Below are 16,208 nucleotides of genomic sequence, written 5' to 3'. Positions count from 1 at the left end.
ACACACACACACACACACACACACACACACACACACACACACAGTGTTAGTATGAGTCAATTTTATTAGAACAACCTGGTCTTGAGAGTATAAATAAGAAGTTTGTTTTTATTTTTATTTCCTTTTAACAAGTTCAAGTACACTCACATGCTCAGAGACACCGCTCAGCCATACATATCTTTAAAGGGGCCAGTCTGCAAACACATCCTCTGACAGTCCATACATAGTTCCAATAAGCAGGGATGATGCATGACTTTTGTTTGTGAACCCAGAGAAAACAGATAAACATATTTTGACCATCTCCAAAATCTGGTTTTCTTTTTCATCGAAGACAAGCCCGAGTACTTAATACAAGAAACTGGAAAGGAGAATTTGAGGTTCCACTGGGTACCAAACTTGCTCAACTGTCACTGAAGCAGGTCACTTGTAACTCTTCAGTTATGTTTTCCATGGACTAAACCTCCTGAACCTCCTCCCTGCATTGTGGCACTGAGGGGGGCTGTGGCCTCAGCAAGGAGGCTGATCATCTTCTTGGCAATTAGAGGAAGGAATCTTAATAATAATATGTTATTCTTTTCTTCCACCACATGCAGTCAATTCTCCAGTCATACCTCTGGCCACGGTGCAGGGTTGGGACTGTTTTGGATGAGTTGATTCCTTGTTGCTGTTCAGTGGCTGCTCACTGCTCCTAACATGAGGATGGGTTAAATGCAGAGAATAAATTTTAATATAAAATTGTAGTGTGTATGATTGTATGATAATAATAAAGTTGGCCTTTACCTTTCCTTCTATCTTATCTCTAGTTATATTCCTAATATAAAGTAAGGTGGTGGTTTTTTAGAGAAGTTATTAGATTTTTGACAGAATAATAAACACTCGATTCATCCGATGTTGTGCGATGACATTTATTTATTGTTAATTTCTTCCCCCTCTGCAGATCCATCGGTGCATCACAGACAGAAAACAGTGGTGACGGACATGTGCTACACGACAGAGATATCCAGCCTGATGGACTTTGGCACTCAAGACTGCTCGCTCGGCAAAGGTACAGCATTGCTCGAAAAAATACAAGGTGTTGCTGTGGTGACAGCAGGAAGTGTGCACAGTGATTTATCCTGGCAGTTAAAAGACACAGAGCTGTCAGCTTGACTGGGAGGTTAACACTGGAGCAAAGGCCTGCGCCAGCTAAGAGTGTGAGAACAATCAGATAACAGCTCTTGGTACCTGACCACAGGGGCAGTTCACTGCAGGCTTTGATTTATCACAGCTAAATAACAGGTTTTGTCACCCAATAGTTTGTGCAAGAGGTGCTGGCATAAGACTGTGACACTTGATTAACTTCTTACAAGAGAAAAGCATTTTACTTTGTAAATTGCTTTAATCTGAACAGAGCTTTAGTAAAGTTTATTGCAGCAGATTCACATTGTAACGTGCAATTATTGAATCGAAGCGAGGCCACTTATTTTCTCCAATAACTGTCATCAGTTAAAGAAATTAACTGTTTTAAAGAGAGGGCTGTGTGGCTCAGTATAATAGTCTTCCATAGTCTGTTGTGTGTGGTAATCAAACTGATCTGTAATAACAGGCACCACAAAAGGTATTGATAACGAAGTCTATTGATCCCATGTATATTTTTGCTCATTCTATATAAGTCTTCATGCTGAATGTCACTTGGTGTGGCCTCACATTAGCTTTTTACTTCTGGCAATTGTGTGTACACTTCAAAAGTCATAAAAGTGGTGTTAATTTTTTAAGATTATCTTGCTGAACAAAATCTGTCAGTATCATAAACTTTTGTCTGTCACAGGGTTCATTTTATGCACTAATCCAAAATCCAATGGTAAAATCCCATCAGCTTTTGTGAAGGAACCAGAGCAAAGCTGTCTTCCAGGTTGACCTATAAAAATACGTGACCCCTGCACCACTCTATCAGCTCTAACTAGCTAGTTAATCTTCATCAATCGTTAGCTAGCTAGTTACATCTTATAGCTGATATTAACAAAATGCTAGCTAATATAGCTTACCAACATCATTTGTTAGGTAGCTAGTTAGCTAGTGTTTTTCTAACATTAAGTTACTTAAGATGTGACTAAATGTACCCAAGCAACTCCTTTTAGACTTTTAAAATGTTGTTTGCCTTTCAAAATAAATGAGCACTCGGCTTATAGCATATCTAAGTACAGGAAACAGGACATGAGAAATTTGACCGAGGTTATGTTTGAAATCATTTACTTGGTATTTTTTTGGGATACTTTTTTTTATTAAAAATGGTCTGGTTTTAGAATTTCCCAAAGTTTGGTTCTTGTTTTGTGTCAATGTAGGTGTGCTTGCCTCACGCAGCGCCAAGGGTGTGTGTCTGAGTTCAGTGCAGCCTCTGACTCAGTGTTGCACTCAGTATATTCCAGTTGTTTCTGTTATTTCCCTAGGGTCTTTTTTCTTTCCCCTCCTCTCCTCGCTGTATGTCTGTACATTTACAGAGTAAAGTACATCAGGATCAGAACAGAATCTGTTATGACTCGCCGTCTGTGGGCGAACAGTGGATCTGTCTCTTTGCTCTACACTCTGGAAACCAAACGCTTTGCTTAAGTTGAATATTTTCACCTGCTGCTCGGAGTTATTTGGGGGTCTCATTCTGGTGCTTTGTAAAACCTATAACAGCTAAAGAGCAGAGGGCTACTTGCACTAGCTACAGGTCACCTCTCAACTACAGAGCAGCTAAAAAAAAGCACACTGACTCCTACTGTAAATTTAGGGAATGTAACAGTGATAAAAAAAGAAAATGTGATTGTGTTGCTGCAGAAATGCTGTAGTGTAAATGTCCTGTTGTAAAATCATGGTTTGTAGTTTTGGAAATATTCATAGAATAATACATGCAGGACATGGCTCTAATATATTAACATTTGACCCAGTAGATACAACCATAGATTAACAATTTGCCCCATGTGTGAAATTACAATGAAAATAGTTCAGATTTCATTTTAATTGTATTTTGTACACTCTGTGGGTCTTGTGGCTTTGCAACAGCATACTGGATGTCCAGGGTTAATCTTAACCTGTTAGGTATCAATTATCAAAGCAGTATTGTTTTAGTCTCAAGTATCGTTTTGATATCGAGTATCATGATACCAAACTGGATATTGGTATCAAAGTCTAAATTTTGGTATCGAGACAACACTACTCCCTGCTCAACCAGGTATTTTTCTGGCATATGACTGTGATACATGATTGACTTCTTACTGGAGAAAACCATTTTACTTTGCAAATTGCTTTAATCTGAATGGAGCTTTATTAAAGTGTATTGTAGCAGAGTCACATTGTAACGTGCAATTATTGCGTCGAAGCGAGGCCCCTTTTTTCTCCAATCACTGTCATCAGTTTGAGGAATAAAATGTTTTAAAGAGAGGACTGTTCAGCTCAGGATAATAGTCACCCTCAATCTGTCGTGTGTGGTAATCAAACTGACCAGCCTGTAATAATACGAACCACAAAGGGTATTGATCGTAAAGTCTATTGATCCCATGTATATTGTTGCTTAATCTATAAGCCTTGCGTTTATTTCTCTCATCATTACGACTGCTATTACTCTCTATTGTTCCCATACCAGAGACTCGTCGCCGTGATTGTAATTTGAATCTTTTTATCCGGTCTAGTCTCTTCAAGCTGGCAGAGCCATTAGACAAGCCTCATGTCATTTCCATCAACAATGGGCAGCGACAGTGGTGACCTCAGTCACTCATTCTCCCTCTTCTCAGCCCATCTTTCAGTCTCTCTCTCCTCCACTTCCTCCTCCTTTTTATTTTGCACCTCCTCTTCTTCTCTCTCAAGGCTAGCTAATAATTTAATGCCACTCCGTCCCGACTCTCTATCAACGCTCCCCAGCGCTGATAATGCAGACTGACAGGTCAAACCATGTGCAGCTGAGAGACGGGGAGAGCAATACAGTGGAGGAGAGTGCGGGGTAGAAAAAAGAAGGCTTTTAGGATTTCTTCTGGCTTTAATGTGAGCAAAGCAAATGAATGACATAGTGATACAGGGGGTTAAGCTGAAGAATAAGGACAGCGAGGAGTGGAAAATTTCAGACTGAAGAACTGTCAGGATAAAAGCAATGCAGTGAATAAGATTCAGTGTAGCTGAGAGGCAGGCTACAGCATGACCTTGGAATTATGAAGTGCTACATTTGGTCAGAATTTTCCTATTCATATAAAATGCTTCAGACACGTAAAAAGTAGCTAGATTCAGACAGGTTGAATATAAGTGGGTATAATTAGCTTATGTAGAAGTAGTCTAATCATTTGGCTTTATGAGATTTTATTGCTGTAATACTACAAGTGAAGGCCAGTGCAGAAAAAAACACTTGCAGTACATGAATTACCTTCTAATGAGGTGTTAATTGCATCCACTACAGGAGAGTTATCGTTTCTTTGTCTCAGCTCGGACCAGTCAGAGAGAAATGAGCCCGGCAGTAATCCTTGAGGTGTCAGCGTGTGATTGACAGATCCATTGCCTCATGTGACAAGTATCTGGTTAGAGCTCGTCTGATCTTTGCACGGAGCTAAAACACTGAGCGTCAACCTCTGACAGGCGGGACAAATGGCATGCTGGCTCTGAACAGCTGTCACGACTTTAAATGCAAGAGGTTTTAAATGGACAGTTTGGATTCTTTGGGGTTGTATGAAGTACTTGTCGATAATCAGTATAGTATGTACAGGCAAACCTTTATTTTGGAGAAGCAGCAGGAGTACTGGTTTAGGAAGCTAATGAACTGCTATGGGGGGGGGTCTGGGTCTAGCAACAAATTCTGGACCCTACACATAAGCAGTATCTGTGGGCCCCTTTCTCTCTTGATCCATGCCTCTCATGATGTTTTGAAAAACAAATTGTATTTTATACAATGCAGTTATTCTCCAAGCTAGATTCCTGGCTCACTGCCTACAATCTAAACAACACAACTGCTGATATCAGCTTAAACCATTCTTAAACTGTTAGTTGTATTGTCACTTTTGTCTGATGTTTGCTTTCTTTCTTTCTTGCTCCTCTTTTTTGCTAACCCAGTTTCTCTTTCTTGGGGAAGGACATGACTCACAGTGCATATTGGTGCTCCAGCATCAGAAGTTGCTTGGCTCAACTAGCTGTGTTTAGAGAGGAATACTAGTGCAGGCGTGGACTAAACCATTTCGCGGTGGTGAGAGACTTCACTATTTTTTTGGATACAAAGTTCATTTTCTCAACCGATTTATTCAGCCGATTTTAATTTAGTTTTCCAGGGCCCTGCCCCCAGCTTGTCGGTCCCGCTATTCCCCCTACCACGACGCCCCTGGACAGGGTCAGCTGCTAAATCTTTTTTAGCCACTTAAAAAAACGCCCGCCTTAAAAAATCAATATCAGTTTAAGTGTATGCTACATTTAGAATATTTTCAGCACTTTACCTTGCCGTCAGACACGCTTTTCAGATGGGAGAGCTGCTTTTATATAAGCCAATTATCACTCTATCCAAAGCCACCAGACCCCATTTGCAAAATCAATAATTTTAACTCACAGGAGTTGCTGGCCTTCCACTGCCGGTTAGTTTGTTTGTGTTTTTGTGTCACTTCAGTGTTTTTAAAGGTCAGTTTGGATTCACTGAAGTTACAAACTAACAATAAATAAATGATACACTAATAAAAGCAACCTGACTCACACCAGTGATTCAACACACACACACACACACACACACACACACACATACACAGTCACTCACTTGTGTTCTCAAATGTGATGATGCGCCTAGCTCGCTAATGAGCTCATTCTTTTTGGCATTATTGTCACCGACGTCATTCTCACAGTCTGTGATCACACCAAATTTCTTTTAAAAAGTCCGACTTGGCTTTCGACAAGGATTCATCCAAAATTTGTTGTACTTCATTGAATTGTACCTTTATGTCTTTCATTTTTTCAGCTTGTCTACATCAGTGTCTGATCGATGATGTGCCATTATTTGGCTGCGTGTGGGATCAAAGGTTGTGTCGTAGACTTTTACAACAAAGAAATCCTGGCAGCTGATTAGGGTTGATACTATTAAGAGATTTAAATGTCAAAAATACTGCACAGACATTTTTATTTCTGATTTATCCAGGACAAAAAAAACTATATTGTGTATTGTGTGTTATACAGGGTATCGGATAATTTTTTTTAAATTGTAAAGAGACTTTGTGGACAGCCTGTATTATTATATTATTATATTATTGTTCTCATCCACTGCCCACCCGCAATAAGTTAAATTTTATCCATGCCAGTTAGACAGCTTTTTAGCAGATTTCCTGGCGGGATGCAGGATTTTACCCTTTCCACAGCACTATGATGGTTAGCAGTGAAAATATTCTCAATATAGTGTACACTAAACTGATTTTGGTAGGACTTCCTTTAGGTGGCTAAAATACATTTTGCTTCAAACCCTGTGCACAGCAGTACATTGCTCAGCTTCCTACACTGGTACTCCTGCTGCTGGGGGTGTGGGTCCGTCATCTACTGTCGATAACACACTGACTGTGGATAAGCACCTCATACAACCCCACTTCAAATAATCCCAACTATCCCTTTGAATACAAGAGGTTTTAAGTCATCTTTCTCTTGCATTCAAACCCCCACACACACATTATGTTTACACTTGTACTTTAGTATGCTAGTTATGCTACTGAAGTGCTCATAAACCAAAAATTCCATTATAAGTTTATATCCAGCCGGGCTCTGCAGGCTGAATTAATTCAGTTTGCTGCTCTATCTGTTATCCTCGTACCACCTGAACCTGCCTCAGGGTTTCAGGCGTGAAGAGCCCCACCAGACAAAGTGGGCCAGCCTTAACCTTATTTACTCTGTAACTGTGTCCACACACATCCCAGCTCCCATCTGAACATGACACAGTCCGTCCTTACTCAGCAGCAAGTCCACACACACAAATCCCTGGAGGGTTAAAGATAACATGTGGGAGCTCTAAGTAATAAGCCCATCTCAGTGTGTGTAGCTGAGGCAGTTTGGTTAGAAGCATGAACTTCATATCACTTCACTGCACCGCCGACCCGTGGTCCATTTTTTTAAGCGTTTATATTAAAGCTTACACTCGCCGCGTTTTTATTCAGAGTCCTGTCTCCTCTGGCCAAAACACACATTCAGGTAGTGGGTAATGTAAACTCATGACCACTCCTACAGATAAGGGTTCCAACAGGGTTCTACCTGAAGATCTGGCATTCTAGCCAGAGTCATTTGCTCTTGAAGAACCATTTTTCGAAGAAAGGGTTTGTCAAGGGTTCTTTGCAAGTTTCATTAAGAGCCCTTTTCATCCAAAGAACCCTTTTTGGAATGAAGAGTTCTTCAAAGATAGTTGAAATACTTGAAGAACTCTTTTGTCAAGGATTCTTTGTACCATCATATAAAAGGGTAGAACCCCCTGAGCGTGATTTAGATAAAACCAGTGGGATATTAAAACGTTTTTGGTATCACCACTTGGGCAGGTTCTACGTAAGACCCTTGGAATAGAGAAAGATTTTGGTAGAACCCTGTGACTGGGATCTAGATAAAACTCTTAGAATATAAAAGGGTTCTCTGAGTGTGCTCTAAATAAAACCCTTGGAAAATAAAAAACATTTTCATTAGAACCCTTTAGGTAGGTTCTAGATAAAACCCTTAGAATACAAAAAGGTTCTAGATAGAACCTCTGAGTGTGTTCTTGAGAAAACCCTTAGAATATAGAAAGTTTTTGATAGAACACTTGGTTGGGATCTAGATAAAACCCAAAAACTCATGATACAACCCTTGAAATATAGAAAAGTTTTTGGTAGAACCCTGTGATTGGGATCTAGATAAAGCTCTTGTATTGTCCTCTGTTGAAGCCACTGTGGATTCTTGTTAGTACCCTGAGAATGTGGTAAGGTTCTGCATAGACTCCCCAGAGAGGGTTCTGGTGGAGCCATTAAACCTCAGAGGGGTTCTCTGTGGAGTTCTAAGAGAAACATTTCACAGATGGTTCTAGATATAACACGTTATGTTGGATAATGGGAAGAACTCTCTGACAGGGCTCCAAGTGGGGCCTTTATAAAAGGTTCTACCAGGAACTAAAAAGAGACATGCTAAAGAGCGCTTTATGGTTCTAGTTGGCGTCTTTACTTCTAAGAGTGTGGGCTACAAAGGCGTTGTGGACGCAGAGGGTTTCAGACAGAGGGGTGTATTGTTCTCCGTTCTGTCGTAATTACACACACCGTCCTCTGCTCGCTCTCAGCCATCAGGTGGAGTGAGAGCTCCACTGACTCACCTGGTTCATTATTACCTGAGGCCTGAGGTGCAGTTTGTATTATTCCCCTCCTCCTCCTCCTCCTCCACCTCCTCGTCTAAACACTACGGGGGGGGGCAAACAGATGAAAAGCAGGAGTGGGCGTGGGGGTGAAAGTCGTCTTCGCTGCCACAGGGCGTGTCACTAAACAGGTACACAGAAAGCGGGAGAGGAATGGAGGAAAGGAGGACAGAAAAGGAGCAGGAAATGCAGCTCAGTGTCTCTCGGGGGACGACTTCCTGGTAACCTGTCTGGGTGGAGCCTCGGTGAGCAGGGAGCTGGGAGCGGCCGGCTGCGGTGCTGCTGCATTGTGTGCGTCAGTTTGAATGGTGTGTGCACTGCTCTGTACGTATACGTGAGTGTGTGTGTGTGTGTGTTTTCTTTTTTTTTTTCACCTGCTATGAGAGCTCACACCACAGTTGACAGTGGAGCCGAGTGGAGCCTGTGCCGAGGAGGACATGAGGTCCGAGAGGGAGGAGGAGGGGAAGCCTGGTGAGTGACAGACAGAGAGGGAGATATAGAGGGGGAGAAAAGACATTGTTTGTGTGTGCTGGAGGATCAGTGGAGGCCAAAGAAGTGGCCTGAGACAGAGTGACAGTGTGTGAGCGGGCTCAGGTTCACGTGTGTGTTATTACCTGCATTTATTGCATGAGAGGAATGAGAGTGTCACAGCTGAAATGTTCCATGACTGAAACTCCTCGTGTTTGTCCTGGAAATAATGTGTGATACACATACAGTGGTGGAAAGTAGTTTTAAGGTACTTATACCTGACATTTTGTTTTACTTTACATTTATACCCTGCAACATTTCTGAAGGAAATCATGTTACCAGTTTAGAAAATACCTTAGACCTGCAATGATTAATTAATTAATTGCCAACTATTTTGATAATCAAATCATTGTTTCGAGTAACTTTTAAAGAAAAACATGTAAATATTTTTCTGGTTACTTAATTTGTCTTTGACAGTAAACTGAAAATCATTGGGTTGTGGATAAAAAAAGACATTTGAGGACGTCACTTTGGGTTTTAGGAATCTCTGATCAATATTTCATATCATTTTCTGACATTTTATGGACCAAACAACTAATCAATTAATTGCTAAAATAATCTACAGATTAATTGACAATAAATATAAGCATTAGTTGCAGCCCTAAAATACAGCATATTACATTGTATTAGATTGAATAGTGTGTGAAGTAGGGCTGCATGCATCTAACAGTGATATTTACTGGTAAATCCTTTACTGACTGGAGTACTAGCTAGTGTTGTCAAAAATATTAAGAAATATCAATACTGAATTTTCAAAATGTAGTACTCATTTTTGGCAGTATCAGTACTCTGGGACCACCTGCACGTCCTCGCTCTCTCTTCTAACTGACAGTGAGTTGACACACACACACACACCTCTGCAGTTCCCTCCCATATACTCTCAGTGCTGTTTTCCTCCTGTCATTCATCTCATTTCCTCTGGTTGAATATCTGTGGTCATGTTATAGCCTTGTCATATTTGTTATTTAATAACAATCTAAAATATTATGCCTTCAACATCAAGTTATTTTTCCCTGTGGAAGTGAATATTTTTCAAAATGCTGTGTCAAAATGAGAAATTACTGTGTCGTGACAGCACTAGTTCCCACAAACCCCAGAGGTTTACTATTTGTCATCTCTTGTAGTTGCTTTATTCTATCAGTCCATTTTTTCATGACTTTGTCATTCAGGTTCTCTCTGATGACTTCACATCGATGTTTTCTGTTCCTGTTTTAATTATTGTTCAGTCTTGGGGGACCTCAGTTAAAAGCACAGAATTCAACCTGTGCAGTTTTAATTGATGGAACGATTTATTGAGTTTATATTTGACTATCACAGACATTATTGTATTTTTGTTTTACACAATGTGCAAATTACCTGTAACTTCCCAAACATAATAATAGTAATGATCTTTTTTTCCTTCTGATGGCATTAATTACATATATAGTGATGTTATGTCTTATATGATTGTTTCTTATTGTAGTTTATTCTTTGGGACCCCAGTCAGTAATGCATGTATGTTAAATAGGTTGGCAAAATGAGGCTTAATCTGCTGTTTTCTAAATTAATTAATGAGTTGTGGTGTTTACTAAAAAGTCAGTAAATAGTGAAAAATGCCCAGTACCTTGAGCCAATGCTAATTTCAAACATATTTGTTTTCTTAGTCAAACAGCACAAAACAAGACATCTAACTTGATCATGGAAGACTAAGAAAACCAGAAAATATTTATTATTATTTACTGTTTACTCAGTTAATCAATGAATTGTTTGGTCCATAAAATGTCAAAAAGCAAACAGTGAAAAATGCCCAGTTCCCAGTTCTTAGAGCTCATACTGACATCTTGAAACTGTATTATTTCTTTGGACAAGCGGCCCCAAACCCTGAGATATTCAGTTTGATTTGATTTAATCACAGAAGACTAACGATTTAAAAAGCTAGAACCAGATCATCTTGGTCATTTTTGCTAATTGTTTTGGTTTAATGTGAATTATATTATACCAACCAGCATATAATATAATATACAACTTTTTACTTACGATGGTCAAAGTTTATGCTGAAAATATTGTTACTTTAGTGAATTCATTAATACAGGATTTTACTCCTTTAATGTATTTGCACATGTTATTTTTACTTTTCACCATGTTTACAACTATATACAGTCATCATATTTAAGGTTTTCACAAATTTTATTTTATTTTTGTGCATCAGTTCTTTGGAATAGCTCGTCTCTGTACAGTAAGTTCTGATTTATTTAAATCTATTCTATTTATTGTTTTAGTAAGATAAGATCTAAATACTGACCCAGATGTTAAAGGTTCATATAGATAACATGATAATCTGTTAATCTTCTAGAAGCATTGTAAGTGAATGGGGTGGTATTTGGTCAGATACTGTGCAGTATCACAGACTTTAGTAGCTCAGTAGCCAAACTAAAGCTTGAATAATCTGAGAGAAACTAGGAACAATAACGTCTACACCGACTCTTGTGTTGGATTAATGTGGGAAGCAGATGTATTATCCAGTATGTGAAGATGCATTATGGTTGATTGAGGATGTTAAGAGAAGCTATTTGAAGTCTACTGAGTCCTGCGGGAGAGATAACTGTCTCTGAGAAGTTAAGTTTCTTCTTTGCTTAGATGTCATGAGCAGCCTGTCTGTATCTACACACTCACATGTACTCCTGTGTGTCATGGTGGTTTATGAATGACTAGAGATGAGTTTGATCCCACTGTGTTTTGCGTGACTCCTGCAGTGGCTGCTGTACCCCGAGGTCAACACTCAAAATCACAGAAGATAATGAGTTTGACAGATTGTACGGCGACAGACAGATGGTACCATCACTTTAAAACCTCACACCCAGACTTTGGTTGTAAAATCCTCCAACAAGACCATAAGAGACAACATGTGGCACCTCTCCATCATTTTGTTTTGTTTTTTTAGTATCATTCCTTCTCAGTCTCTGTGTGTGAGCCGCAGCTCCTCTGAGCTAATCAAGGACCATTATTACTTTCATCACCTCAACAAGGGTAAGGCTAAGAATATTAATGAGCTCAGAGCAGGTATTTGTCATAATATTTCATGTGATTTAAACTCCTCAGCAAGACTGTTAAAGTATCCTACACAAGTTTCCAGCTGCAGAGCAGGCACCTCATGCAGCTTGTGGGATTATTCTGCAATGCCCCGGGACATGAGGGAGGTCGTGTATCAAATCATGTAGATTTCCAGTTCTTCAAAGACCAGATCCTGCTGTTTCTGACAGATGTTCAGTCCCCACTGTGGACTCAAAACAGAGACAATAGGCCCTGTAGCGTTTTGTTTCTCAGTGGTTTATACAAGTTGGTTGACATCAGGGACTGCGTCCCCTGTGGTGATTACTCTAGTCAGACAATGTCATATGTAGATACAAAAGCTCAATTCTAGTGTTCGCTCTTAAGGACTTACACATGTTCCTGAAAAATTCACAAGGGCTGAGGACTGTCCCACTGTGTAATCAGCAAAAGTTTTTGAGCGCCCTCTGGATGATTTTTTTAAACTGTCTATTCACACTTTAGGCTACATGGTGGCAACGTGATGGCTGATTTGGACCAGGGGTCTGCAACCTTGACTACCAAAAGAGCCTAAAAATTCAGGCTGGAGCTGCAACAGTTAATTTCCTCGGAGACTTTTCATTTTTTGGATTCGGCATCCATACTTTAGCAAGGCAAGATGTACATGTAGTTGACAAAATATTAAAACATTTTTTCAAATTCAGTGTATAGGCTACACATTTTTGCAGTTCAAGAATAGGCATCACTTTAGACCTATACCAATGATGAGGGAAAATTAAAGAACTTTTATTCATGTCTGAATAATTCTTTATCAAGGCCACAGGGAGCCACTGGGGAGGGGCTAAAGAGACACATGTGGCTGTGGAGCCACAGGTTGTAGACCCCTGATTTGGACAAACTGGTAGTCAAGTCAGTTTTATATTGCATCGCATATTTTATATTGCATCAAGTAGCAACATTAAGTATTTCAGGACCATTTTCATGTAGCACAGGTCTAGCCAGTCCTCTTTATAACATTATTTACAGAGATCCCACAATTCCCACCGTGAGCAAGCATTTGTCAACAGTGCCAAGGAAAAACTACCTTTTTACAGGCAGGGACTTCAAACAGAACCAGGTTCTGGGTGAGTGGTTGTCTTCCTCGGTTGGTTATTGTGGTTATCAGTAGGAAATGAAAAAACAAGCACTCCGGTTCATCAAAGGCATATTTCGACATTCTGGAAAAACACTAAGGCACTTTCTTGCCAAGAGTTAGATGAGAAGATTGATAACACTCTCATGTTTGTACAGTAAATATTAAGTTAAACCAGGTTAGTTTACCTTAGCATAAAGATTGGAAACCAGGGAAACAGCTAACCTGGTTTTGACAAAAGATAAAACGTGTCCCTACCAGCACCTTAAACACGTTAGGCTATATCTTATTTGGTGAATCGCAGTGTTAAGTGGAGACTTCAGAATATTAATGCTCCTCACCGAGAAATAATCTGACACATACCTGTCAACAAAACCACAACTTCTTGTGTCTAAACTTTTACACGGATTAAACAAATTTTTAATGATTTTTAACGATTTAATGGTTATTTGTGAGCTTTAGGACAGTTGAGATAAACTTGCTTTTTAACCACATGCCTAGGTACTAAAGGTGTTACCACAGGATGGGGGGCACAAACTCAGAACTGTATAGGCTAGATGTAAAACACTTACCTTATTATTTTGTGGAAATTGGTCTCAGTGCACCGGTGATTGACAAAATTGCTTAGTCAGCTCAGGCATCTGATTAATGGTGAACAAAACACACTGGCACCGTCCCCACTTTGTTTTCCCAACATTTTCTGCTGTGTATAGCTGTATTGGTCTCAGATGTGTTTCCACTTAACTTGTCTTCAAAACTCTCTGCCATTGTTGTCGCTGCTAAATGACCTCTGACCCTGTCACATCCCCGCACTGCCCCTACACTGCTCCTACCATTCCCATATGTACTGTATCTTCCGGACATGGCACTTTAATTTCCGAGGATGTGTGCAACCAGCAGTCCAAATGGATGCAGGATACACAAGGCAGCTATCATGCACATGCACAAGCAAAAGCACAGTTAAAAGCAAGTATATCAGCCTTAGAGGTGCTGGTAGGTGGATTTTATTTAGTTCAGACTGAGCCCGCCTGGCTGTTTGGCCTTGTTTCCAAGTTCACTTGGCTCCAGCTACATAATTACCATACAGATATAAGAGTCAATATCTTCTAATCTAACTTTAGGCGAGAAAGCGCATTTCCAAAAAAGGCTGAGCCTGGGTTAAACTCTGCTTTACCACTTTTCTGGCAGGGCAAGTGAGTTGCCTGATTTGCTTGCCTGAGGTGATGTTTTACTTGCCCAGGGCAAGTGTGCAAGCCTTGTTGTTGAGCCCTGTGGAATCAACTCAGCACAGTATGAGAAATATAACGCTCACGCCTTACCTTCAACAGAAATGTCTCTGTCCAGGTAACACGATTTTGTAAAGCCCCTCATAATAAATTTGCCACACAGTGTCAGGAGTCCTCACACACTCCTGCACTCAGACACCTGACACAGGCTGCAGTAAGTCAGTTAAAGTGTGTGAGGATTCGGTGTGTAGAGCTTAGGGGGGGAGATGCTGGAACTGAGCCAGTATTTGAGACAAAACATCTTGAGCACATTGATTCGCTGCTCAGACCTGTCACTGAAATGAGAGGGTGGAGCATTAGACCGACAATGCTCATCATGATTGAGTGAATGGAAGACAAGGATATCACATACTCGTAAATACGACAGTTTCTGTACAAAAACCCCCCTCATTATCATGGATTTGCAGACATAAGTCAATGGACTCTTCCTGTTCAGAGTTGCCTTGTCAGTCAGGTTAATTCGCTTAATCACTGGCTTAATCACTTCGTGTAAACCAAACTCATGCACAGTGAATGATCTCCGTGTCAAGTGACAGTGAGGGCATGTTTCACAAAATGCAGCTCCTGACAGCAGTTTCAGAAATCTAAATATGCCATGTCCAAGTTCTCAGTGCTCTTCCAGTGGCACATCCTTGGCAGCGTGCCTAATCTGCACATAATAAACGTGTGAATCAATTACAGCTATCTGCACTTGGCATCCTTGCAGTGACCTCAGTTGTAATCTAAACCCACAGGCAATTAATTAATGGAAGCTGTTCCCAATAGATACCGTATACTCGAGCAGATATACTGTACACTGAGTACGAAGATGCATGGATGCAGTATAAAAACACAAGAATATGCAGAACACATGTGCTTCAACCATATTTGCATTCATTTGTATTTTTTAGAGGAATAAACAGGAACATAATCAACATATATATTAGAATTTTATAGATGTACTCAAGCAGAGAATGATTTTTTTATCTGCAGACTGCAATGAATTATCATTAAGTGGTGAATACTCTGATCAGGTAACTTTGAGAGCCAGCGACATGCATTATTTATGTCCGTATGTATTATAGAGGGGCAGTGTAATAGCGTAGTAGGAAATCGACATGACCCTTACATGCAAGGCCTTTTCAGGATGCAGAAAATACAGTGCTTGGAGTCTAAGTGTGTTGAGGCATCAGGAATTAGGTGTGTGCTCTGTGTTTTTTCCAGTATCCTGGAGGCTTGTCACTGTTTTAACCGCTATATTTGTAACCTAAGCATGTCAAATCTGAAACTATACAACCCACATAGGTCCATACAACCTCTGTTCCATTACCTCATATGTTCCCCCTGTCCTTATAGTACAGATTAACAATAAAGATGCTAAATATATTCCTGCAGATGTTTAAAAAAAAAGCCCTTTATCGTTGTAGCCTACCTCTGCCTGACACCCACCCACCCGACCTCCCTATGATTTGAGACTCAGCAGGGAGCCGCTGACAGAATGAATGTGGCTGTTTCTGAAGCCTCACAGTCTGTCTTCTTTTTTCTCTCTTTCCCTCCTTTCTGTCTCTCTTTCAGATTTTAGAGTAGTGCCGTTTTGATGCTATTCTTTCATAAATCCTTGAAGAGTATTTGGGCTGTCCTGTTGTCTTGAGTTGTAAACAGAGTGCTCCAGGATCACAGCATGTTTCTTTCAAGGGAGAGTCCAAACAGACATTTTCCCAATATGAGGTCTTAAAATGTGTAGATTTGCAAAATGTGGACCAGTTGTTCAGGATTTTTCTGATTGTTTGTTTGTTTTGTTTTGTTAGCATGGTTTCCTGTACCAATTTACAACCATGCTAGCAGCTCTGTGAGGCTGTACCAGTCACAGCGCTAATGCTAATGTTAGTAAATGCCACAATGCTAACATGTTGGTGTTAGCAGGTATACCGTTTAC

At 40.2% G+C, this 16,208-nt stretch overlaps 1 protein-coding gene across 3 annotated transcripts in view; it reads left to right on the top strand.

Annotated features, from left to right (window-relative positions):
• Window positions 1–16,208, top strand: part of kaznb (kazrin, periplakin interacting protein b) — a 188,526-nt gene that overhangs the window by 139,918 nt on the left and 32,400 nt on the right. For all 3 annotated transcript variants that reach the window (XM_084736318.1, XM_084736308.1, XM_084736325.1), the window contains one exon: window positions 938–1,045. In XM_084736318.1, the coding sequence (XP_084592444.1) occupies window positions 938–1,045 (108 nt within the window). The remainder of the gene's footprint in view (window positions 1–937; window positions 1,046–16,208) is intronic.

The sequence above is a fragment of the Lutjanus erythropterus genome, chromosome 2 (genome assembly GCF_056507025.1).
Source record: "Lutjanus erythropterus isolate fLutEry1 chromosome 2, fLutEry1.hap2, whole genome shotgun sequence".
In the NCBI taxonomy this organism is placed as follows: domain Eukaryota; kingdom Metazoa; phylum Chordata; class Actinopteri; order Lutjaniformes; family Lutjanidae; genus Lutjanus; species Lutjanus erythropterus.
This window is presented reverse-complemented; position numbering and strand designations above follow the sequence as displayed.